The 26,882-nt window shown below is 41.4% G+C and overlaps 1 protein-coding gene across 1 annotated transcript in view; it reads left to right on the top strand.

Annotated features, from left to right (window-relative positions):
• Positions 1-26,597, top strand: part of LOC139719817 (potassium/sodium hyperpolarization-activated cyclic nucleotide-gated channel 2-like) — a 52,432-nt gene extending 25,835 nt beyond the window's left edge. The window contains exons 2-9 of the mRNA XM_071631204.1: positions 11,860-12,055; positions 13,312-13,542; positions 16,358-16,507; positions 20,168-20,386; positions 21,418-21,564; positions 24,605-24,848; positions 25,214-25,478; positions 26,387-26,597. Of these exons, the coding sequence (XP_071487305.1) occupies positions 11,860-12,055; positions 13,312-13,542; positions 16,358-16,507; positions 20,168-20,386; positions 21,418-21,564; positions 24,605-24,848; positions 25,214-25,478; positions 26,387-26,597 (1,663 nt within the window). The remainder of the gene's footprint in view (positions 1-11,859; positions 12,056-13,311; positions 13,543-16,357; positions 16,508-20,167; positions 20,387-21,417; positions 21,565-24,604; positions 24,849-25,213; positions 25,479-26,386) is intronic.
• The last annotated feature ends 285 nt before the right edge of the window (positions 26,598-26,882 follow it).

Genomic DNA, 26,882 nt, shown 5'->3' with positions numbered 1-26,882 from the left:
TGTACATTTCATTTAGGCTGGTAAGTTTGCTTCTTTTAATGTCATTTTGGTGTGGAATCGCGTGCCTGTTTTAAGTATGTGGTCTGTATGTGCGTGATTTTGTGTTGCTTTGTGTGTGTGGTTAGGTTGTTACGCTCTTTTGATCTGTATTGTTTTTTTCAAACTTCATAGAGCTGCAAAAAAGACAGAGCGCGACGGCCGAGTATTCGACTTCCGTTTTGAATGACAAACATGGTGAGAGTATAATAGGTCTGGACCAATGGCCCCATTACTCTCAGCTGCAAAAGTGATTCTTCTCCAAAATTTGCTGTTCCATCCTGCCATTGCATGACGGAATCAGCATTGAACGGGAAAGATGAGACGTATTACTATTTATTGTCACATATTCGTAAAAAAAAAAAAAAAACCTCATACAAACCTTGCTCGTCATGATCCTAACTTCAGTGGTTCTCCACAAAACTCGCCCTAAAATCGTATAATATCCCTCATGTCAGTTTCCATTCTGTGTAAACGAAACAACTCTTCCCCCCCCAAAAAAAAATAGAATCTCTATTTATGCGTGTTAATAGTGTTCTTCTATTAAGTAATTTTGTCATGTTGCAATCATCTCATTTCAACGACCCCCCCCCCCCAAAAAAAAAAAAATCGAATCTTGAATTATCCGTCTCAATATGTTCCTCTATTAAGTAATTTTGTCATGCTGCAATCTGCTCATTACAAAGAAAAAAGACTGCGCGTCTAGACAGGCAGTTGTCACGTGGCTTAACGATTCAGACTTCCGGTAATACATCCCCTTCCCTTGAACATGACGGTGTGACCATTGTGAGTACATAATGATGGCATTTGAGACAGCTGGTCCGTCTTGCTGGCGACGAGCGTATTATGCGTCTGGTTTTTGATCTCGCCTGTTCAGTCGTAATAATGACTAGTGAGTGCGAGTTAAGCAAGCAGTATGGTATTTAAGTGTGCCCAGCGTTTTAGCTGGATTATAAATGCAGGTACCCCAAGTTAGCATGATTGCAGTTTCGCATAAAGCAAAGCAATAAATTGCAGAAATGCCACATGAGGTTGTTTTTTTTCTGCCTCTGGGTATGAAAATGCGTTGTCAATATGGCACGTTTGACGTTCACTCATTGAGGTGATAAAATACGAAGTGCTAACATTTAAATGCTCAGTTAAAAAAAAAATATCGCCGTCTTCATTATTAGGCTAGCACATATTACCTAAGGAAAGCAGCCTCTTTAATTCATATTCCTTCTTCTTTCTGTCAAAGTATGATGGGAGCAGACAAGCGGATATAACAGGTGCAAGGACTAGATGTGTCAGACGTCGGACATCCAGTTGTCGTACGTTGTGCGCTGATTGTCTTGTGCCTTATTCTTGCGTAGATGTGAAACGACCGCTTGAATGAAGAACTCGTTAAGAATCATACGAGCTCGTTGTGCAATCATTAATGTGCCCCTTTCATGCACCCCCTCTCCAGAGGCATTCGTTTAAACACTTTGTGAGGCGTGCCGATGGGCTTGACGTTCGTCAGCATCGCTGTGAAACGATGAAGGTGACATCTTTGACTCACGCGCCGATCATCGTAAATATACCATTTGTTTTCCTTGACTAAAAGTCTTTTATTCTATCCGTGTCTCTATGTCCGAGGATATGTGTATGTCATGCTTCTTACTGACAGTTTCAAGGAAATCATACCACGTTCCGTGCATGTAGCCGTCTATCCTAATTTAGAGCGCTACACCTTCAGAGAAATTGTGAGAAATCGACGCGAAATTGATTTCTGCCTGTAGCAATCTTAACGCACCGCCATAACCTGTCGACTCTGGCATCTTGACGTGGGGGTAGAAATCGGCGGGACGCGATCTTCTGATCAGAATCAAACGCCACCAGAGACCTCTGTTACATTCCTTTTGTGACGTCTGCTTCAAGATGCGTCTTGACCATCAATGCAGATGGGTTGGAGATGAGAGAAATGAGGTTGAATGATTTCTCACTCCTCTCGATTTTATCGCCTGATGTCGATGTAATAGTCCCGATACTCACTCTGAGGCGTATGTTTAGGTTTGGTATGCAAAGTGATATTTGATGAATTTATTGTTGCTGTTTTTTCTTTGATAATCACGTGTTAGGAAAATTTGACAGTCCATCAGAGAGGAGGCGATTACTACCGACATTTTTGACAATTGAATATACTCTTTCAAGACAAAGGCTCCCTTTCGCATCTTTCCCACGAACTTTGCGAAAGAAAAAGTTATTATTGTGCCGCTACCGCTATGACTGAAAGGCTTTTGACTTTCCAGGAATGCAGTGAAGGCAACACCGCGTCCCTGAAGTCATCCCATAAACCTTGGTTTTACTGTACACGGGCAGAGTTTCGTAAATTTTACACCGTCCGAATTAAAACAAAAAGCGAAATGAGCACAGATGCCGTAATCCCTCAGTGTATGACTGTTTAATGCCACATCTTGAATGGCTTACATATCTCTAACAAACATTAGTTACTCACACAAAATCCTTATGGACAAAAAAAAAATCACCTTTACTTCGTCACCCCTGTTTTGTTTATCAAAACAATGTCGGGACGATTAAAAGCAGAGTTGCCACTAATTAAAAAAAAAAAGACTCCTGTCCCTGTGTTGACAATTATTCCACGCTGGAAAATCATACCATATAATCGCGATCAGACCTGAATGATAAAACCAAAACCTAAAAACGTCAAAATCAGCCACAGAAAAAAAAAACAACTTCTTACAAAGACTTCTACATAAATGAAGGTTTGACATAATGACTGTGATTTTGAGGTTTGTCTCTTATCTATCGCTCAAGCCACCCCTTGCATCTTCGATGAACTCTTTTCCCCCCTTTCAGTTCAAGACCCTACGGTGTTTTTTGGCAAATGAGATCTACGAACCCATTAGGTATAGGTTTCATATACAAGGCGCACTCTCGCACTTGGGTGACACTTGCCGAACCAACCATGACACTTGGCGCCCGGCTCCGTAGGTGTGAAGACAGCTCATCTCGCAGACTCGCCAGAAGGGCTCGAGTGTTTATCGGAGAGTCTGTGTACACTTCGGCGTCATAGCCTCATCTTCTTAAAGGGCTTACTGGCTTGGCGTTTTCTCTTCTTAAATCTGAAACGAACTTTTAGCTTCAATATCTGAACTTCATTTATTTGCATCAGTATTTTAGTTTTGAACTTTGAACTGTTTACCACCGAGATCTGACAGTGCGGCTGAAGTTTTAATTTCACGTCCTGACGTGCCCATGCTGTCCACGAACGTATACTAACACTGAGAAGTAATTCTATCAGGCAAAGATTAATGGTAGGCCTACATTGTTGCAATGAATTGCATTATGGACTCTCGTGACTTTCTGAGTTCTCTTGCTTAAATCATATTGCAGTTTGATTGCTACGAAAATTTAAAACTGTCCTGAAAAGGCGACTTGTGCAACTCGCCAAGGCGCATTATTCTGGTCAAAAATATGAGAAGATGACTTGGACAAACTCGCCACGGTGCCTTGTCGCCTTGTCTAGGACGAAAATTCGAGGGGGTGACTTGTACAAATTCGGCGAGGCGAATTACTTAAGACGAAGCTGCGAGGAGGTATCTTGTTCAAACTCGACAAGGCACCTTGTTTAAGCTGAGAAGATGAGAAGGTGACTTGTACAAACTCGTCGAGGTGGCTTGTTTAAGACGAAAGGACGACATGCACAAATTTACCAAGTCACCTCGTCTATGATGAAAATGTGAGAAGGCGGCTGGTACAAACTTGTCAAGACGCCTCGTTTAAAACGAAAAGGGGGAGAAGGCGACTTGTACAAACTCACCAACCTAAGCAAATAGCTTTCATGTCCTAAACAAGGCGCCTTGGCGATATGCAACAAGTCGCTCTCTCACCTTTTCGTATGAAACAAGGCGCCTTGGCGAGTTTGTACAAGTCGCCTCCTCACTTTTTCATATCAAGCAAGCCACCTTCTCGCATTTTCGTCATGGACAAGGCAACTTGGCGAGTTTTTACAAGTCGCCTTGTCACCTGCTCGTCCTAACAAGGCACCTTGACGAGTTTAAGTACAAGTCGCCCTCTCCCCTTCTAGTATTAAACAAGGCGCATTTGTGAGGTCGTGCAAGTCGCCTTGTAGCCTTTTTGGCCAAAACAAGGTGCCTTGGCGAGTTGCACCAGTCACCTTCTCGGAGAACTTCGTGTATACCTCTTCAGACAAACAGAATCAATGGAAGGGGAGGGCTGGGGGGGGGGGCATCCTTTATTCAGCGATGACCCATAGGGCGTGAGGGCAATGGTTGCTGGAATTTGGTCAACTAATATGTGCTTCATGAGCGCTGGGTGATGCATACATTGAATGTTGACACATGAAAGTAGGTGTTATGGGTTCTTACTAAGCACTAATGTTGAATTTAGACTCAAAATAGACAAACAAGCAAACAAATTGCATGTTGAGGTGTACCATAATGCTTGAGGGATATGGGAAGGTAGAACGTAACGTAATGATCGATCATGCACTTGCAATCATATTTTCCAACAAGCTGCATGCGATTCAATCTAACACGGCAGATCGATGGATATCTCTGTGGCCTAATTTGTCAGTTACTGATAATTGTATATGAATAATTACATGTCCACCACAATACGGTAAGCTCTGAGATTGTGGACTTCTGGTGAACATTTTAGGCTAATATTTCGCATTTTCGTCGTAACCCAAGTGAGATCGTTTTATCTCGGCGTTATTTCACACATTTTTTATGCGCACGTGCATATTTTAGAGCAGTAATCGACAGTTGTTCTGCAGGCATAATGGGAACTATGTTTTTTGTCTTTGATAGCTATTTTCAGTCCTTTAACATTGGTGTTGTTTTATACAGGCAAAGCGATAACAAAGTAGAACGTACGGAGTAGTTGACATTTCATTTCTGTTAGATCCATCGCCATCGGCTACTGTTATGATGTCTTTGCTACTTAATGCCGGCGACAATTATTATCCTCTGCTGCCGCATATGATGACATGTTGATGCGTTCTCAATTAATCATATCATGGCCTGATATCAATGATTTCCGATCTCAACGGCTGAATATCTGTGTGTGACAAGTGTCCGTTATCTATAATGTCTTCTAAGTTTGATGATTTGATAATAGTTGTTGTAATTTCGAGAGGTCATATGATAATTATGTATTATGGTAGTCGAAGACTTGATACAGGTTGTTGACACACGTCTAATCATTCAAATCAACACATATACATTCAATTCTATACACACACACACACACACACACACACACACACACACACACACACACACACACACACACACACACACTTACACACACATGCACACACCAACGTGCATACAAACATTACTTTTGTGAGATAACACACTTTGGTGTTAATGATGCTTGCAACTTTGTCACCATATCAGCTCTCTACTCCGCTAAGAACTTATCTGCACGCTATCACTTTTATCTTGGAACTTTTTCCCGCCATCCACATTTCTCCTTATCTAATTTCTCACCTGTCAGGTTGGGTTTGTGTTTTGTTTTTTTTTTCAGAAGAGATCTCGCCTTCTCGAAGTCATATCTTCGTCTTGACATAGCGATGTTTTCAGTGATTGTAGTACGCTGTGAAATGGTGTCATTCAATTTATGTATGTGGAGGTGACGATTTATTTGTCTACTTTATTATTGGCGTGCATGCTGTCTCATCTTGTACAAAATGACCCCAGATATTGGAAGGACACGCGGAGAGAGCAATGGGCGCGTACATCACGTTTTTCGCAGGCAATACGTTGATAACTTGGGCACAACGCAAACAAGAACCCCGGGGCCCAAGGACGTCGACGTGAAACTGGGTCTATCTTTTCGCTAAAATAGACGCGAAAAAAATCTCCTCTGATTACAGACGGCTCGCTGAGATCACACACCTAGGGATTATTCCGCGCGTGTGACGTGAGTCGTAAAACACCGATTTCCCCATTGTTATCAATTCATCCGATGTAGGTTTATTACGTCCATCGAAGTGTAAAATTGTACTCTGCTCGTATCTAATACCCATTCCTAATCGCAGGAAGGATAATTTGATTGTTCCTTGCATATCCATAGCACATTGTTTAGACAACGTTTTCATCCAGTGAGGGTATTGACGCAATAACGGGTGATTCGAATGTGTTTCACGCATTGTCTTATAATGCCAGTAGCGAAAGTGCTTTGTACACATTCATTTGCCCATCGCTGGTGAAGTCATGCCCTGCCTTGTGACGGCAGAACCATGTGCTTGTGACGCGAGCACTGTTAAAATGAACGGTATAGCTCTGGACTAGTAAGAACAGTATCCCGGATTCGAACCCCACTAACACTAAGCGCTTACATCCGTTTATACGTTTCGTCCACTTTGTCTTATACTTGACCCAGGACAGTAGAAAGGGTATCGCAATACTGGAATTAAGCCAAGGTCGTTTAAAAGAAAACTACTTAAACTGAAGCAGCTAGCCTGGATTAAAACGTAATAACAATTATGTAGTTGTTGCTAGTTGTTGATCTTTGCATGTAGGCCAATAATCTGAATATAGAATTGCTAAATCTGACGAGCATAAACGAAGTCTCCATTTAGAATTGGCACTGTCTGGTCTGAAAGTATTTTTTTGTTAAAGTCGTATCATTACAGCTTGGAAACTGTATCGGCATCAACTACTCGCTCCCTGTATATCAAAATCACACGTTAACAGAGTTCGCAAGCCGCGAGATGCGAGAAGCCCAATAGACGGCCATGGGTGACGATAATTGAGCGGATTTGATTACCAAACAAACCTCACCGAGTCCCGGGATTTACTGTGGATGAGAATGCTTTGCCAGCACAGATTAATCGTCCAGAGCGGAGCCGAATCGGAACCGGGCCGGCAAATCGAAAGTTACCTCCCCCAACCACCAACAACCCCACCCCATCCTCCTTATACTCCTTGGCATGCTATAGGAGAGACACCATCTTATACACCATGAGTCAGCGATGTCGTTCTAATTTAGGATACCACGATAGGATGTTAATGGCCAGAAGATTAATGATATAGGTTTTCAGGGCAAAGTGATCATTCTAGTCTGTGGAGACAGTGTCAGGCGGGCCATTGCTTTGTTGTGAAGTGTTTTCTTTCATCCCAGAGTGAGATGACGTAAGAAACCTATTCGTGACGCGTGCAACACAACGTGATCGTCAGAGTTATCTTGCAGTACTGGCCGACACTGGCGATATGTTCATCTCAAATTGGCGGGCACTGGAACTGATTCGAATTCGAAAATAATTACAGACGACACAGCCACAACTAATTAGACTTATGCGCTGCTGTATTTGTGATGCATGCGTGTTGTGTTTGTATCAATTAATTTTGTCCACAAGTCCGTCGTCATGTTTCTATTGCATATAGGTGGCAGCGTGTATGATAATATACATATAGGCATATATATATATATATATATATATATACGTATATATATATATATATATATACACATACATATATTACGCAAATCTTGATGTGTGTATTTGTGCGTGCGTGTGTGTGTATCTGTCTGTGCGAGTGAAAGAACATGGTGTATGTTAACCTGGAATCTTTGCTCCCGCAGAGTATGGTTAGTTACCATCTAACGTAGATAGCTAAGTGTAACACTGTTGATGACGAGCGAATTCTACCCTTAATTTTCCCCTAGTTTTTCTCTTTTTCTGACTACACTTTCAACTGTGGCTGTCCATAATGTCAATCATCTTTTGCATTCTTCAATTAGCTAACCCGTCCACAAACGTCAAGATTCCATATACCCCCAATGACAGGGAGACCGTCATTACACAAATGCATATAATTTAAGATATCATAAAACATGCGTAGAGCATATCAGGTGAAATATTTGACTGTATTGCATAAAATTGATTATCTGTGCTTTCTCATTTTGACATTAGGAGATGATAATGGGGATGATGATGATGATGATGTGTGTGTGTGTTTGTGTGTGTGTGTGTGTGTGTGTGTGTTATGATTATTTTATTTTTTGTTTGTACATGTACTTCAATACAAATGTTATAAAGATAATTGTTCTTGAAGTGTATATGATTGTCATCAATATATATGGAGAAAAATAGAGTGTTTATTCCGGATTTATGTAGGCATTGTGCAGTAGTTCAAAAGGTGTTTGTGTAGAAAAAAACAAAAAACAAAACAAAACAAAAAGATTAAAAAAAACACAAGTTGCCGAGAATGTAAACCATGTGTGCCGAAAAGGCAGGCTTGTTTACTTCAACACTGTGTTGAAAACTTTTAAATCGTTCTTATAAAACGACAGAACAGTGTATGGACCGTAATCACATGGGTAATAAAAACAATTTGCAGTGTTGCAGGGAAACACGTTATTTGAAGAACGAAGAGGTAGAGCGTCGAAAGAAAAATGAGAGGTTCTATCTTCAACAATTCCACAGTAACAACAAAAATTAGCAAAGTCTGCTCCACATTCGTGTGGATGTGTAAACCGTGATAGGACGTGATTTCATCAATGGCTAGTGAGACAGCTGAGGTGTGAATCTTTTACAGGGTAGACGTGCAGGACATCTTCGTCCACCGTAAACATCGGGGCGTTGTTTTTCAAGCACACTCTGCAATCTCTTCCCGCACCGCGCGGTGCGGGAATAAAGTATCGGTGTGTTTACACCCGCGCTAAAAATACGGTATTTACGGCTGGTCGTTACTTGTTTATACGATGGGATTTCGATGGATGCATCGATCTTGTAGCTTGCCCTTGGAAGCTGGGTGATTCTCTGTTTTATTTAGCGCCTGCATGCAAAGGGGCCCCCTTGGTCCGCCGCTTGCACGTTGCTGATTCTCATTTTCCTCTTAATGCAGCTAAAGTCGCCCGCCCTCGCAGTACGCAGTCGCGTTAAGAACCATTCCGAGAGTAAGCCACAGTGGCCTGGCCTGGCCTTAAAGCGGGGCGGGGGGGGGGGGATCCTCCTCAGTCATAATGAGACGAGTCTGTCTCACACGCTCTACAGCCTGAAATCACGGCTTGGAGCAACACTTGACTGCATCATCTATCGGTCCTTTCCGATTTGAAACTATCATCATCATTGGCACCAACAATAACAACAAATCTAATTTTTAAACGATGCCAGAACGGCAGTCATGATATTCCTCAAAATTTAAGTGTTTGGTGGAATCAAATTCACTGCACCTTTTCCGGAAATTTCCAGTCATTTGTATGACAAAGGTAAAACATTTTATGTTTCCCATAGTGTTCTATATACAAGAAGTTCGAATTCATGTATGTATAATGGTTCCAGCCAATTTTTACCGAACCACAGACTTCCAAGATTTAGATTTAGATTTAGATTTAGATTTATCTTGGAAGAGGGACAAGTAAAAAATTCTTTCTATTCTCGTAATGTTAGACTCTCTTAGTTACATTTCTGAATTATGTCGTCGGGGTAAGACGGAAAACGATACACATTTCGTAGTGCATACACAGTCGAAATCTGCATGCCATGTAAATATTTTTTCTTTTACTTGAGACAGGGTAATATTTATCAAAACTGTCCTTTCAGATTCGAAAATCCATCTCGTAGTCATGTATTTTCCACCGAGACATGACTTGACATTTCCTTGTAGGATTTACTAACCTTTTCATTGCACAATACTCGATTGTCTAAAAGGAAATTGTTTTGGATGATATCAACACAAAGAATGATTACTGAAAAGGGCAATGTTTGAGCGACAGTTGATGCCGAGAGAGTTTTTGATCGTGATGTGGAAAACAGGAGGCCGTCAGGCAAGGCATCGTTACATTGCCATCTCGAAAATTTCAATTTCAATTTCAATTTCAATTTCAATTACAATTTCAATTTATTGAATGTTTGGGTCACGTGACACTGATGGCTTGCGTTACGGCCGTTCGTATTTTGTCTCATTGAAGGTGGTTAATTCACAATGCCTTTCTCTCAAAAAAGAAGAAAAAAAACACAATTTATTCTTTATATCCATATATATTTCGCCGCATTCTTTAAACACAAAGAATGAGAGGATGCGGTGTGAATTATTTCGATTAAAAAAGATATCACGTTACAAAACTAGGAAAGCGGAGTCATGACTTTGTGACATGCACAAGTCATTTCTGCCACTGCTGTCACGCTGTTTAGTTGCTGACTGCTCTTCAAAAGGTCCCATCTCCACCTTTTCACCTTTCCATAGAGCCTATGACATCGACATCACACATCGCTTTTTACCATCACTCCGTATGACTTTGCAATGAATTAGGCTTTTCTAGTGATCGCAAGGCTTTTACAACCGATGCTCTAGATGGCAGTGCGTCCTTCGAAAGGGCTTGAAAGAGATTGTCCAATGAACCTTGCCGTCACCCTTTAATGCCGATAGATGGAGTGAGTTACAGTGAGCCGGTATTCGGGACAGCTGAAATATATCTTGGGCAATGACTAAAATCGATATTTTAACGGGGCACACTCCTTCCAAGCTGGTTTCTCATTCACTCTACGCCGCGCCGACGACATCCAAAGCTGGGTGTCGGTTAAATATTTATTCCTTCCATTCTTTCGTCCTTAGAGTCCATCATCTGTCATTCTTTACTTCTTGTTTATCATTGTTCGTTTTTATATATTCTTTGGGCTAATTGTGTTATGGCTATTACGTATCGTATCATCATGATCATATTAAGATGGAACTTGTATTTACTCTGCACCCTCATTATTGTTAATTGTTTGTATATGTTGTGAATAAAAGTTGCTGTATCGAAAAAAAAAAGCGATGAGGACTTCAGTCGTCATTATGATAATAATCATGATGGCAATAACAAGGGTGTGATTATTCACTCTTGGTCTACAAACCTGCACCGCTGTAGCTTCATCAGACATGCTTATGGGTGGATGTTTACGTTTGGCTCGTTGGGAAACAAGGCCATAAGAGTGGAGGTTTAGACCTCTTTATTGCTAAACTGCTACCCATATAGAGTCGTATTCTTTCTGTGAATGATGCTCGTTATCTAGGTATACCCTAATGTAAAGGGCTAAGAGTCATCATCAAATATGCACGCCTTACGATCAATACAGGGACAGTGACGTCTTCAGCTTCGAACATTGTCAGGGATCTGTACGTACATTTATTACCTCATGTACCTTCAAAGGAAGGGAAGGAGGGGTGGCGGGGGGGGGGGGGGGGGGGGGGGAGGAGAGAAGGGGAGATGGGTCTCGGTTAGAGTCACCTCATGTCAGTCACCATTTGAAAAGACTGCTCGTGTGCATTTTCGATAACGTTCTTCTGAGGCGCTCTGAATGAAAATGAAATTAAAGGAGCTGATTCATTCTTACTTCTCCAGGCGTCGATTCAACTGACACACAATTGGCAGATGTATATGATCTATAGTAATGTTCATTTTTTGTGTGTATGTGTGCGCGTGTGTGTATGCACTTTACATTTGATATAAACAAATATGATGCGTATCTGTGTCGTATGCATATATATATATATATATATATATATATATATATATATAATTATATATGGATATATTACATGCTACAGGGGTAGATGTAAAAAAGTACTGGCATGTATAAATGTGAAGAAGAAAAATAACTATTGTATTGTACTTAGCAATTTCCTTATTCCTTCATTCTCATATTTCTTTTTTTTTCTTGTTCACATATTACGCATAAGTTCAGAGATCTTAAATAGATGAACTACCACTTGTGTTGATACCCTACAAGCCAATTCCACATCATTAGATGGCTTTATGTTATACGTACTACTATAGTAACTGCAAACCGATTCTCTTATCGCTCGATCTTGTGGTCGCGTACAGGTTCTACTGGGATTTGCTGATGCTCCTCCTCATCATGGCCAACGTCATCCTCCTCCCCGTTGTCATCTCGTTCTTCCACAACAAGGATATGAGTCACGGATGGATAATCTTCAACTGCTTCTCCGACACCTTCTTCATTCTCGACGTCATATGTAACTTCCGCACCGGCATCATGAACCCCAAATCCGCCGAACAGGTACGGCCAGAGAAGCTGACAGAGGCCTATTGATCACATTAGGGTCTGTGTGTCTTGAAAGGTTTTTCTTGTGCACTTATATATATATATATATATATATATATATATATATATATATATATATATATGTTGCATGTGCATGTGTGAGTGTGTGTGTGTGTGTGTGTGTGTGTGTGTATGTGTGAGTGTGTTAATGCGTAAACAGAAAGGGTGCACGTCACCAGTCCGACACCCACGAGTCATATACCCCACGAGTCATACAGCCCATGATGAATCACACACTACGCAAACAAGGCCCACGAGTCCGACAATAGGCAAAAAAGGCCCATGATTTCGACATTCATTATAATACAGGACTTTAGTGTATGTATCGGTCTCGTTGGCCTTTCTTATCTTTAGTGTTAGGCTCGTGGGTCTTGTTTGCCGACTGTAGGACTCATGGGCCTTATTTGCCTAGTGTCGAGCTCATGGGCTGTATAAGACTATAGATCTTTTTCATTGTTGAACTCGTGGGCCGTCGGTATGACTCGTGGGTGTCGGGATCGTGGGGTGACTCCAACAGAAAGGTTCGTCGTGCTCTTTATGTATCATGTACTGTTAAAGATTGTATATGTGGTGTGTGTTTGCTTGAGTGCCAAGTGTGTGTGTGTGTGTGTGTGTGTGTGTATGTGTGTGTGTGTGTATGTGTTTACAAATGCGTTGTCAAGAGGGCAATGCTATTGCCCTTCAGTCTTTACTCTGGCCACCTGCCCCTCCTTTCACTCTTCTCCCGTAGAGGGTGCACTAGAAAAGTTTGTCTATTGACGGCTCTGGTTTGTCTTCGACATAACAGCTTTTTCCCTTTTATCCAGATCTTAGAGGACCGTAACGAATACTATTGTAAACACAATAACACTACGCCCTATAGACAAAAAGTAGAAAAAAAAACTTTTGGTAATTAACTGATGAGGAAAACGTATAAGATAGGAGAGAAAGAGAAAAAAGTCTTGACGAAATACCTTTGCGAATACTGAACTTGCGCATTAACTGTTATAGGTAGTATTAAAAACTGGTACTAGGTTGGATTTATCGTGGAATCAACATTCTTGCATGAATTCAAGTAAGAACGGACAGCAAAATTCAGCTACATGGACTTTATGAAGCATTTTATGACTGTCAAAAATATTCTTTGGTAAATTGACAAAATTTGGTCAAAGTTGACAAAAGTTGGTCAAAGTTCGCGAAAAAGTTTTCATGACTCTTTCCCAATTCTACAGGTAATCCTGATTCCTGGTCAAATCGCCCGCCACTATCTCCGCTCGTGGTTCATCCTCGATCTTGTGTCTTCCATCCCCATGGACTACATCTTCCTCCTGGTCGGGGGCCGCAACCACCGCCTCTATGAGGTCTCGAGGGCCCTACGCATCCTTCGCTTCGCCAAGCTCCTAAGTCTCCTACGCCTTCTTCGGCTTTCTCGCCTCATGCGATTCGTTAGTCAGTGGGAGCAGGTAGGCTGCATTTCATTGTATTGGTGTATGCATGTGTGGGATTGTGTATTGAATGTAGGCCTATGTCATTAGTGTGTGGTGTAGTGTGTGTGTTATTAATGAGGGTTTTTTTTTTGGGGGGGGGTTGTCGCCGTCTTTGTCAGAGGGCTTGTGTTGGGTGGCGGTGTGTTTTGTGTGTGTTTAGTGTGTGTGTGTGTATGTGTGGGTTTTTTTTTTTGCGAGTGTGGTTACATGTATACCTGTATGTCATTCGTAGATGTGTTTAGTGCATGTTGTGTGTTCATTGTGTTTTTCATGTATGTGTGTGTTACTAGTGTGTACGTTGTGTGAATGTGTGTGTGCATATCTTGCATTGTGTACACGATAACATGTAGGTGATTATGTATGGTGCACATTTTTACGATATATTTTCCTTCTTGTTGTCAAGGTGCCAAAGTCAAATTTTGGGCGTAACCGTGTTTTATCGTGCACCCATATTCATTTTATGGTTTTACCCTGTTTTGAGGATACTGAATCCGAATCTGGATGATGCAAATATTGTATTATTGACGATTTTGAGATATTCAAGATGGCGACCAAAATATGACATTTCATGTATACATTTCCTCATAAACGAAGAAAACAATTTGGAATAAAATGATGTGTTTTCACCTATTTCGAGGGTGTTGAATCCGAATCTGGGTGCTGCAACGTTTGCACCCTGTAAGGTTTTGAGATATTCACGATGGACGCCAAAATGTGTGCCAAAATAACCCAGGGACGTGACTCTTGTAGTCTTACATTTCACGCCGGCGCTCTACCTGTTCTGCCTTGAATGGGGAGTGAGTGAATACGGGCCGAAAACCTTGACACTACACCGTGGTATTCAGTACGCAATCCGTATAGAAAACCCGGCTTGAATTATCCATTGTCCACTCCATTCTTTTGAACTTCAATCCTCGACCGTACTTAAAGAATAAAGTGTCCTTTCAACGACGGGTAAGGTCTACCAATAGGTGTATTGAAACTGTCATGACTATTCACAACCAGTTGAATACAGAAATCACTGGAACACGCTGTGATTGTGGGGGCGGTATTTTTTTTTTTTTTTGTAGCTACATCGTGGGCACTTGATTAGGACAATAGAGGTTTTGTCTTCACACGCAAGTCTTTTTCACATCATCCTTTACGTAATGTGATTTTACTGCTGGACACTGTCCTCTCTAGATTTTAGAGAAAGTGGCTGGCAGGAAAAGACTAGGCTTCTTCGACTGTTAGACACTGTCCTCTCTAGATTTTAGAGAAAGCGGCTGGCAAGTAAAGTCTAGGCCACCTGGGAATCATTCATGCAGAACACCCAGAGTCAATATAAGAGATGCAACCCCCGGATGGTCGTGGCATATATCACTTGTAAATATCACTTGTAAATATAAAAATAAATGTAACAGTTTTTTTTTGTAAATAATTAGAAGTAACTTAGGTTTTTATGATTAAATTTAAGGGTATTTTTGAATGATTATATTTTTGGAGCAAATTGCTCACCCGGCAGAGAGCTCCACAATTCAAAAGAACAACAACAACAACAACAACGATGGTCGTGGCGGCATTCTCCCTGGAGGTCGCCATAAGCGGACGTGCTGCAAAAGCCCCTCACGCAACCAGCGACACACACACACACCACCACCACCACCCACACCCACCCCCAGCAAATACACATCACCACCACCATGATCCCGAACAAAGCCAATAGGACGACACGCGAAGTATCAGCGGACACCCATACACTTACATATTGCTCACCGCACATTCTTAAGTGTTCCGCATTTTGCTATCTTCACAACGAAATCAACGTGATTATCTATAGCATGGATTTGCTGACTTGAAAAATTATTCACCATTTACAACGTTAATCTTCAATTAGAAATTTCAGATTGTGACAGCCAATCCATTTGAATATCTCAGAACCTGCGAGGAAACAAGAGTTGCATCATCCAGATTCAGTACCCTCAGTACCCTCAAAAAGGATAAATTCATTGCTTCAATAGTTCACCATTATATAAAAAAATATGAAGGAATTTCAAATACTGGCGCCATTTTGGCGGCCCTCCTATTGGTGACCAGTTCGTCGTCCATCTTGAATACCTCCATACGTTCAAGAGTGAATGAGCTGCATCATCCAGATTCAGATTCAGCACCCGCGATATAGGATTAAACCATCAAATCATTTTAAATTTTCACCGTTTATAAGGAAACATCTTACGGGAATTACAGTTTTGGGCGGCCATTTTGAATATCTAATCTCAAAACCCTCAGGGATGCAAAAGTTGTATGATCCGGGATCGGATTCAGCACCCTCGAAATAGATTAAAACCATTAAAAACATTGGGCAGACGGTGAAACAAACTTCAGCCTCGGGATAACTTGTATACAAGCTTAAGATCATTACGGTTCAGTTACTATCATTGTATCAAAGAGATGAAAAAAATATCGACAGTTCTAGGCATGTTATTGTTTCCCAAGTCATTAGGGATAGTAAGACGTGTTGAGGAGCTTCTTTTAAAATGAACACGGACAGATTTCGTTTCACGCGCTCTTTGTTCACGTTAGCCTTGAGAGAGTGCGCAGCTTGATTAATTCAGAGAGGATTCATGCATAATGGACTGAATTCATTGACCCACCGACACGCCTCGGTGAGTGTTAGCTCGGTTTATCACTGTCCCCCTACAAAGGTCTTAGTGACCACCGTGCTATCTAAAAAGGCGCGAAAATGGCATCTAAGATTCATGCGTAAGCCACACAAGGCGCTTTGATTATTATCACTTTTTGACACATACAGGCATTCAACGTGGCTAATGCGGTCATCCGAATCTGTAACCTGGTTTGCATGATGCTTCTTATTGGCCACTGGAACGGCTGCCTTCAGTACCTCGTACCGATGCTGCAGAACTACCCCGACCAATCATGGGTCGCCATCAACGGTCTTGAGGTAAGTCACGTGGCCTATATTTTCGTTTATTTCCAGTGGATTCCAGGGGAAAGTTTGTTAGATGAATCAAGTACGATCACATTAATTCATCGGAGAAATCACTGCATTGTATTTTGTCGATACCTGATGCTTATTCTACATCTTCTTTAGACAGCAACCGATCACTTCAAGAAGACTACTACCTTTACCCTCAACTTTTCTGTCTAAAACTACAGCGCTGTGTGACTTTCGTATGAGATAGAAGTATTTCGAAAGTTCAAGAGACAAGAGTTAATTAAATCCTTCCATAAACAATTCACACGCTGCGATTTAAAGAAAAAAAAAAAGGGAAACGCCTTACTGCAATTTCCATCCTGTAAGCATGCCACACACAAAAAAAAATAGATAAAATAAATGGAAATAGTCTGTACAGTAAACTGAAAGTCGTAACAAATATCTGAAATACGCTATCAAAATCATAAAGCTATTTGTATTACTATTATTAGTGGGGATGATTTAAAGTATCGTCATTTACACTATAAGAAAGATAGGTTCAACTTTGCACCATTACCACTGTCACACTAAGAGCACCTTTACGGGTGCAACTTTGCACCTTTCAGAGCAGTGTCACAGTCTGAGCACCTTTGAAGGCGCAAAGTTGAACCTATGTTTTTAGAGTATAGAATTCCTATGATCTGCATGGTACTAATTTGTAATTGATGACATGGTCGGTTGGTCCCAGGCTTGCTAGCCATAACGACCAATATGACAATGTGGAGTACACTGTGTAGCCACAGTGTGCATTCATTAACATGACAATATTATGATAGAAACCGAAATGCCACCGTCTGCTCAACAATTTATACGTGCTCTCAAATCCCCTCAGAGTATGGGGGACAAAGCATTGTCATAGGGAGTTTGACTCGCTCTCAATAATGTGTACGATAACAACGCATCTCTCCTTTTAGGTGGATCATGGACGAGATTTTAAACTCCAGCCATCCATACAAGTTGGCCTGTTGAGTAAACGTTTCGGTCATCAAGAATGAAGGGCGATGTTCAGTGGAACGAATTTCTCCCTATTACCGCGGGACGTAAACCGTATAGTCAAATCGACTTCTGTGATGGTTCATGTTATTGTCTTGACCGGATCTGACTAACTCTGCGATGTCTTGGTCGGTGACCTTATCAAACACCATGTTTGTCGGTAGGGCGGTTTACCTTCCGATGATAGGGAAACAGAGTATTGGTGTAATGCCATGACTCTCAACAATTTTCCTCGTGCTGTTTGTATATAGAAGACAATGTCGAATACTATAGTAAATCATTTGCTGACTTTGAAAACACGCAGTAATAATTATTATAATGCACTACATAATAAAGATAATTTGTTAATGTGCAGATACTTGAGGGTATCCACTACAATTCTATTACAAATAGTATTTCAACTCACCACACTCAGACTTCATCGCAACAGTCGATTTTATCGTAACATTGGTAATTACTGCATGATTATCAAATCGCATATCGTGTATGGTGAAGGAGATCTGGTCCTGCCCTTTAATCAGTCGTGACTTCGATATCTCCGAGGGGGAAAAAATCAAGGTACAGTTCTAAGCCTACTAAAAGTGCGATATTTTCGAGGCTATTGAGGATTTTCCATGAACAGTTTGAATGGAGCATCTCTCGCGAAAAGGTAAAGTAGAATCCCGCGGCTGCTTTCTGTTTATTGCGTCCTCGGACATTCCTTGCGAGTGAGTTTGTATGGACGATCGGAAATCATCTCACGTGTCAGGCAGCATTCAATTGTGTCAAAACCTCTCGATGATATCACTTAAGGCAGTCCTGCGAGGAAAGTTTACATATCATGTTCGCCGCGAGCCCAAATGGAGCAGGAACCGCCCGTCTCCCGCGATAAACAGGCGGTTGATTGATGAAATGCCGGGCACGCTCCTCTGCTCTCCCTCTGACAGAGTGGCATAATATCACCGTCTCAAGATCACGTGGAATATAAAAGCCTGCATTTTTAGGTCACTTTTATTGGTTTAGTTTTTCATCGTTATTCTTATTTTTTTTCTTGCTGTAAGCGCGTAGAAGAAAGCCGTCTCCGATGATTCAGCGGAGCCCAGACAAAATTCGTGATCGCTGCGGATGCTGAGCATATTTGGAGCCTCCTGTAAATGCAAACACCCCGTTCCTCGCGCGGTTACGAACAATGATCAGTCCCAAAGCAGATGTTGACTTTGCCAACTTTCACTAGACGCGGGCGAAGGGTTAAGTTTTTATGTGTGTTTTTTTCCCTCACGCTTTTGCATGATTGTCTGCAAGGAGACAGACAATGCATTCCTGATCCAGTTCACTCGGTAAATGTCAGGTCGGTTAAATATAGGACAAAGTGGTGAGGACAAGAAAAAGAAGATGGTGAATCTAAAGAGGTAGTGATCTTATTGAGTGCGTCAGGACAATCATCGTCATCGTCGTCCCCATCTGGGCGCCTTTGAATGTTTCTACAGATAAATGGCCCTATATAAATGCTGTTTCATCATCATCATCATCTTCCTCCTCCTCATTGTCGTTCCCATCCTCCTCCTCATCATCATGGACAGCTAAGGAAGAATGCAGCACGGGATCAGCTGGAGATGACTGGCTTTAAGTCTTGGCGCCACTGGATGGCATGAGGGTTGTTTTCCCTGACTATGTCCTCAACATGGAGACATACACAATAATACACCTTTTCTCTCAAATTATGTCGTCTATGATATTCTATTACTATTAGTCATGCAAAGGAAGCTCATGATAGATTTTAGACTTTATGCACGCCTGCCAGTGTACAGTCACTGCCATGTCGTAATACTCGACCGCTTTGTGTATTGGTTGTATCCGAAAAGCGGTTTATTCATCGATGCAGTGTGCATCCCTGGGTTGTATTACGCACGGCTGGTCCATTTGGTGACGCTTGTGCGGTCTGTGTATTCTTGCATTGTGACGCGTTTCTTGTGCCCTGGGCATTTCACTTGAATGAAGCGCTCACGCGAAAATTTATTTCATAATGTTGACGACATCAGTATACCCCCCCCCCAAAAAAAAAAAACAAACAAACAAACAAACAAACAAAAAAAAAAAACCACACGATCATTTCATGAATCTAGTCGTTGATTTTCTTACACAACAGAAGTGTGTCACATCTCTAGGAAACAACAAACAAACACAACATTAAAGAATAACTCAAACAGTGATGTGCATAACAAACCACCAAACTTGAAACATTATAGTCTCCTTTATGATTTCACTGTGCATACGCACACACAGATATAAATATATATATATATATATATATATATATATATATATATATATATATAAGATGTGTAGCCCTCATCCGACTCTTAAATTGCAAGCACATTTTTCATAGGCAGTTTTTTTTTCATTGCTACAGATTGTGTCGTCACTACCCAAAGTCGAGGCCTGACTGGTGTATTTCTTTTTTTTTTAAATAAAATGAATTAATGTGAATATCATCATCAGAAGATCACCTGCTTGATCAGTCACTCAAATGTCTATCAGTGTATTAACCATTCTTCTGTTACAAAGCGTCTATGTATCGCTCCGTTTTCTGTTTACTGTCATTCTCTTTCTCATTATTTTCTTATGTGAATTATTATACCTACTACACACACGCAGAATGCCCATTGGTGGGAGCAGTACACATGGGCCCTCTTCAAGGCGCTGTCCCACATGCTATGCATCGGCTACGGCAAGTTCCCTCCGCAGAGCATCACCGATGTTTGGCTGACCATCGTCAGTATGGTTTCTGGCGCCACGTGCTTTGCCCTCTTCATCGGTCACGCCACCAACCTCATCCAATCAATGGATTCGTCCAGCCGACAGTACCGGGAGAAGGTTAGCAAACAAGAGCCTCTTTCATAAACGCGTAATACACATTTACCAGATTCAGTCAATCTAGTTAGAAGCTGTTGGTTAGCCTGAGAACTATATAGGTCCATGACGTTATGCTGTCTCTATGATTCTCTGTCATTCCTCCACTTCACCATATGGTCTTAGCTGGCGTAACGGAGCCTCAGTCAGCCAAATTTACGCACACACTAAGTAATCCTTTGATAATCTATATTGTATGAAAATACAAAATGTCACATGAAATAAGACTGTCTCATGTCACTCCATCAACGAGGCGCTTTGGTGCCCATTACCCGTCCTGTTTGATCAACGCTACATCTACGCGCTTTATCTTGTCGAAAGTGAACTATGTCTTTCAATTTGAAACGTTCAATAGAAAATCCTCCATGGAAAATCAAGGGTTTAGATTCATTTCGAAAACATTATGATGTAATAACAAATGTCAATGTAACATCAAACCAATGATAAATTTGTAATTACTTAATGTCCTGCATCGTAGACTATACAACCTTCTCAAAGCCATAGATAAAGTACCTACGATTCATAAAAAATGAATCATCCGTGACCATGGTGACCTACAAATGGAAATATAAGCACAGAAAATATATATTTAAAACTAAATCTTTGAGATTTGGTTATGGTATCTGACCAACTCGAAATTAATGATTTGACAATCCTAGACCAGCTTATGATATAATATTTATAACCTTTAGGGTCTTGGACGCTTCCAAGACTGTTCAAGAAAATCACGAAAATAGATAGTTTGGGTTTTGTTTTAAGTGTCACACACAATAACTACAGAACGATATCTGAAGCAAAATAATGACCCATTAGAATACTGGCATGGCGAAGGATAAAGAAAATAAAGCTTCCTCCAGAAAAAGGCATATTTTAATTCTGATAATATCACTATATGGCAGATGAGAACGCTACCAAGGAGTTGTTACTGAAGAGCAAAAGCTTTATCTATTTCATGTTTTCTCCTTCTCTCTTTCCCTCTCTTCTCCTCCTCACAGATAAAACAAGTCGAAGAGTACATGCAGTATCGCAAACTACCCTCAAATCTTCGCAACAAAATCCTCGACTACTACGAGTATCGGTACCGCGGCAAGATGTTCGACGAAAAGCACATCTTTCAAGAAGTGTCAGAAAGTATACGACAGGTGGGCCTTTTTCCGTGCAGTGGTCATGGTTGTCTGTCTTACAGCGTAAAGCGTGAAGTGTTGCGTAATTATTATTCTTTGAGAAGGGCAAGATCATATTTTGATCGAAACATCGCACTACCCCTTAATTTCTAATACAATGATTCGACCCCATTTTGAGTAATGTAACACAATCTGGGTGAAACAAGATTCTGGTAACATAAAACACTTCAGATACTTAAGGACAGAGCCTTGCGACCTGTTCTAAAAGTTGATTATCGTCACAACAGGCAAGATTTGACTATTCCTCAATGCCAAGTGAAAAGCCCTTAAAATTCTTGATAATCTCCTGCCCTGTTTTCTGACTTGTCAAGTTAACACATAAGTAACTACCTGGAATGTTATTTTCTTTGCTCAGTTTTCATCCAAAAACAAAGTAAAACAGAGTGGTCCTAATAAAAGGTGGGTCCCACCTTTCATTAGGACCTCTCTGTTTTTGGATATCTCAGCCATTTCAAAATCGATTTTTATCAAATAAGCTTTGAATGCCTGTTAGGAATGCATGTTCTTTCATTTTTCACAAGAAGTTCCTCATCATCTCACAAAAAAAAGTTGGAAACCTAAAGCCCCATCTCAACCAAAAACAATGCCATCTCTTCAACTTGTGCTGCCCATCTAAGAGTCAATCATAAAATAAGTAATAAAGAGCCTTCTTGAAATTGCTTCCACCAAAATAATCAATACATACATAATGGACAACTTAAGGCTCAAATGAAATAAAGTTTTTACTCTAACATAATTTATGAAACACTTTAACAGTTGAAGTAAGAATTAAGTTAAAGAGATACAGCGTCAAACCACAGTATGTGATTTCTGGGACCTCACTGGTTAGAAAATGATTATTATGGTTAAGCTTTTGAATTCTATGTCGTGCTAAGTAGTTACTGTGCCATTGAATAAGACATTGGACATTAATTTTATTAGAGAAGCTGCTGCGAAGATACACTTAATGTGAAATATTTGTGAAGGAAGATTGCGTTAAAAAAAAGTGTTTGTAACGTAACATCTGTTGGTATGCTGAATCTGAAGAGAGTTTGAGAAGTCCATTTGCTTTGTCAACACGAGACAAAGCGTCATGGCGCCTTCTCTTGACTTTTCATTCCTCTGCTGTGGACTTCACTCCCTCGTCCTTTTTGAAGTCTTTGGGAATTGTTCTGAGTCTCAGGTAGATAGTTGATCACTTTCACTTATCCAATATCTACAATGTTGTAAGACCTTTAGGCAATGGAGAGAAAACGCGGGGGCGACGCAGTAACGCTTCCCATCCAACACGTTGCCATGACAACTGGCGCTGAATTTATGTAGGCTCGTCTGACCGTCCTCTTCCAATCTCATGGATTCCGTCGTCACAAGAGCATGTTCGGCGGAGCGTTCTCCGAAAACCAAAAAACCTCTCGTACGCTCCGCTGAATGCTTGCTGTGATTCCACCGCCGCGTCCTCTGCATTTTTTCCTTCCCCTCCGCGTTTTGTGTTTTTCACGCCGGCGCAGGTGTGTCGGAAGTTCATTCAACATTGGCATTGCAGCCTCCAACTGCGAGGGGACTGGGAAGAGGGACAAAATAACAGCGGCTGCTCCGAACATAATTAGACCTGTAAATGCAGTGTGACTTCCCACACATACAAATCCTTGACATTTGATATACGGGCTTGTCACTTCTGCTCTGCTAAAGATAGGCTCATGGCGGCTATCCGTGCTGTAGTATTCAGTCCTTTGAGGCACACACAACTGATCGATATTTCAGCAGGCTTAGAGAAAATATCACTCTCAACGGTGTTTTCCCTCGCACAACTTCTAAGTCTCTCTGGAGACGTTAAAAAGTGCGGTTTACATGTTATTCTATAGCTGATGAGACACCTTTTTTTTTCTTCTAAAGGGCGCCATCACATGTAAATTATTATTCTTTCACACATTGCAGCAAACACGTTGTAGGCACGGGACTTTGCGCTGAGGGATAAGACTCCTTTGCAAATTGAACATACAATGTAGAACGAAAGTGAACGAAAGACCAAAAAACGACATTCTGACAACAACCTAACACCTCAGCGAGGTAACGCTTCTCGGAAAGTCGAATTCTCAGATGAACTTTACAAACTAGTGCGGGGCTGTCTCTGGTCGAGGATCGTCCTCGATCCTGACAGGACGAATGCTCAATTTTAATCGCGGATGTCTGGGCTTATTACCCCACGTTGGTTTCAAAGATGTTATCAGAAAGTTCTCGATAGATAAAACATCTTTAAAAAAAAAGAAAAGATAATGTTACTCTAGAAATCACGTGACGCTCCAGTGCAGTTTGTGTGACACTCCACTCAATGTTTTCTCGTGGAGACTAGTGGGCACTAATTTCTCGTCATCAATGACCTTCAACAGAGAGCAAATTTTAGACAGCATTCTTAACATTCCTCGATCACCCAAAGCATGTCTTTTCTTTTGTCGACGGTGTCATACGAAGCGTTGAGGGAAACCATGCAAACATGGTTCGGAACACACAACCGCACACACACACGCAAACGCACAATTAGTTAAGCCCCACAACCCCCACTTCACACTGTTGTCAGAGGAAAATTATTTGCAGGATTATTATTATTGTAGTTGCATTGCACTTTATTGTCTAATGCCACGACATTTACAAAGGTTTTAATGCTGCCTTCCAAAGTTGGTCATTCTGAAAGACAAATACAAACAACAAAGGCAAACAAGGACATTATGTATACATTGTACTTTAATACAAACATATCCATACGCCAACACATACACAGACAAATAAGATATTGCGGCTCCATGGATAAAGCCACGGACCTTCAAGCTTGAGGTGTTCGGTTCGAATCCGTTGACATAAGATAATGCACTCGTAGAGTATCCTATCCCCATTGACTTGTCAAAGGAAGGAGACTTAAGCCGTCGGCCCCTGGGTTGTTTGCTTATAAACATTTAATTGATTCCCAACTGGCCTCGTCAATAATCCAAAAATCAACTCGGATATGTTCTGATTTCGTTTGTAGGATGTCGCCAACTATAACTGTCGCGACCTCGTGGCCTCCGTCCCCTTCTTCGTCGGCGCAGACGGGAACTTCGTCACCCGCGTGGTCACGCTGCTCGAGTTTGAGGTCTTTCAGCCTGGCGACATTGTCATCCAAGAGGGAACGTTCGGCGATCGCATGTTTTTCATCCAGCAGGGGATCGTCGACATCGTTATGTCCGACGGCGTTATTGCTACCTCGCTCAGCGATGGATCGTATTTTGGCGGTGAGCATGAGACGCCATATTATAACTTAGTAGTACCCACAAAATATCAAACAATAGTACATTTTAATCTGTTTTCCTATTTAAACAAATTATACGGTACTCCATGGATTGTCAAGTCGTATGCCCGAGGGGTTACATTTCTCATGGGCAGTCTACAAAACACCCTTCAGTGTGTGTTTTTTTCACTCGTGGCAGTTCATTTGCGTGCTCTTACGCAAAATAAAAAAGTGATAATTTGTATATTGACTTCTCACCAGTTGGTTGCCCAGTCTGTTACTGTTCTTAGGATTCTGTGTTTCTTTTCCATTGAGATCTTGAATTTGTTTCGCTGCATGTTCATTCGTTTTTCTGAACCATCGACACAGAAATTTGTCTGCTGACTCGCGAACGACGTGTGGCGTCCGTCAAGTGCGAGACGTACTGCTCGCTCTTCTCTCTGTCCGTCAACCACTTCAACCGCGTGCTCGAGGAGTTCCCCGCCATGCGGAAGACGATGGAGGAGATAGCGGTGCGACGGCTGACGCGGATCGGCAAGGAGTCCAGCATGCTGAAGACACATCTTCAGAGCCCAACCATCAGGGACACGCTGCCTCTCTTCCCTCTTCCGCCAGAGACGCCATCTTTCGTTAGGTGAGCAGTGTGGCTCAGTGGTTGAGACGGGGGACACTCAATCTTAAGGTCCCCGGTTCGACCTTCCCGGCAGCAGTGATTGTACCTGCAGGCGAGGTGCTGTATCGTCATTGCCTTGTCATTCGGAGTGGACTTACAACTGTCGGTCCTGTTGGTGCTTACATAGGCATTTGATTCTTCAATAACGTTGACAAGATGTTTGCATACAATATCAGTGTGATTGTATAGGATGGTGATCCTGGTATTTTAATTGCTTCCCTAGCGAACACGTACAGAAATGTAATAAATCCAAAACATTGAGTTCATGATCAATTACAATTCGGCATATCGTGCTGCACATCGCGCGCAGACATTGTGCGCTGTGCAGTTCTCCAATGCCGATTCTTTCTGTATTACACAATATCATCTCCCTAGCCTTCGAACGACTTGAGAGCTTCAGTGGCTTAATGAATGAGAATACAGACGGTTGATCTCAAGGGCCCCAGATCTTTGCCCTTAGCGGTGATGGGTCTTAACATTGTCATGACACTTTCTTAATACCTTGTCCTTCGGAGGGAATCTACAGTAACCACCCCGATGGTTGTTTGTTATAAGCATTTCATGTGCTTCCTCAGTGGCCATGCAAATTAGAACCAAGCTCAAATCTAATCTTTCGAAAATAGCTAACACCAAATGATATCCAGACTTTCACGATACATCTTCAAGAAAACAATATGATACACTGTAATAATGTTTGAGAATAGAAGTATGAAAAAACATTTTATGTCATCACGAACAATTCTCACCTTGTAGGATCAAATCAACCCAATTAGATACAAATCTTTTTCGCGGTCATACAATTGCAGTTCAATATTGAATTGATAGCTATCATGCAATCCTTTGTTCTTCTTATTTCCAAATGCCAACAGCGACGTCGGTTCCAAAAATCATTTCTTCGATGACGAAGACGACATCGTGAACAACGTCCACACTCGGGTCGACGTCGAGCACGGCGGATCGCACGAAAACGTGATCGCAATCATGGACGGCAGCCTGACAGACCTCACCGTCGAGAACGAACTCTACTCACAACGGTCGTCGGCAAAGCGCAAAAAACATCAACAAACTACCGAGCTCTAGAGACTCTATGGGCAAAATTGATGCCCCGATATTTGGTTTCCATAGAGCAAGATGTGATATATATCTAAATGGCAATACAAAGATTGGGAATTTCATTCCAGTATAATGATTACTATTTGATGGTAGCAGTTTAAATGAACGTTGTGCAGATGTATCGGAAGCCAATTGATGTCATATTTTTGCCAAAAAGGAGCAAGTAAGATTTCAGATGCAGAGAGTCACACCTCATCGTGTGAGAACAACAAAAGCAGAAAGGGGTTTGATATCATTTTCACATCTGAACTG

Source organism: Diadema antillarum, unplaced genomic scaffold, assembly GCF_040938485.1.
Source record: "Diadema antillarum isolate AM-2024a unplaced genomic scaffold, OU_Dant_1.0 scf00000115, whole genome shotgun sequence".
Classification (NCBI taxonomy): domain Eukaryota; kingdom Metazoa; phylum Echinodermata; class Echinoidea; order Diadematoida; family Diadematidae; genus Diadema; species Diadema antillarum.
Note: the sequence above shows the minus strand (reverse complement) of the source record. Positions and strands in the feature narration are given on the sequence as shown.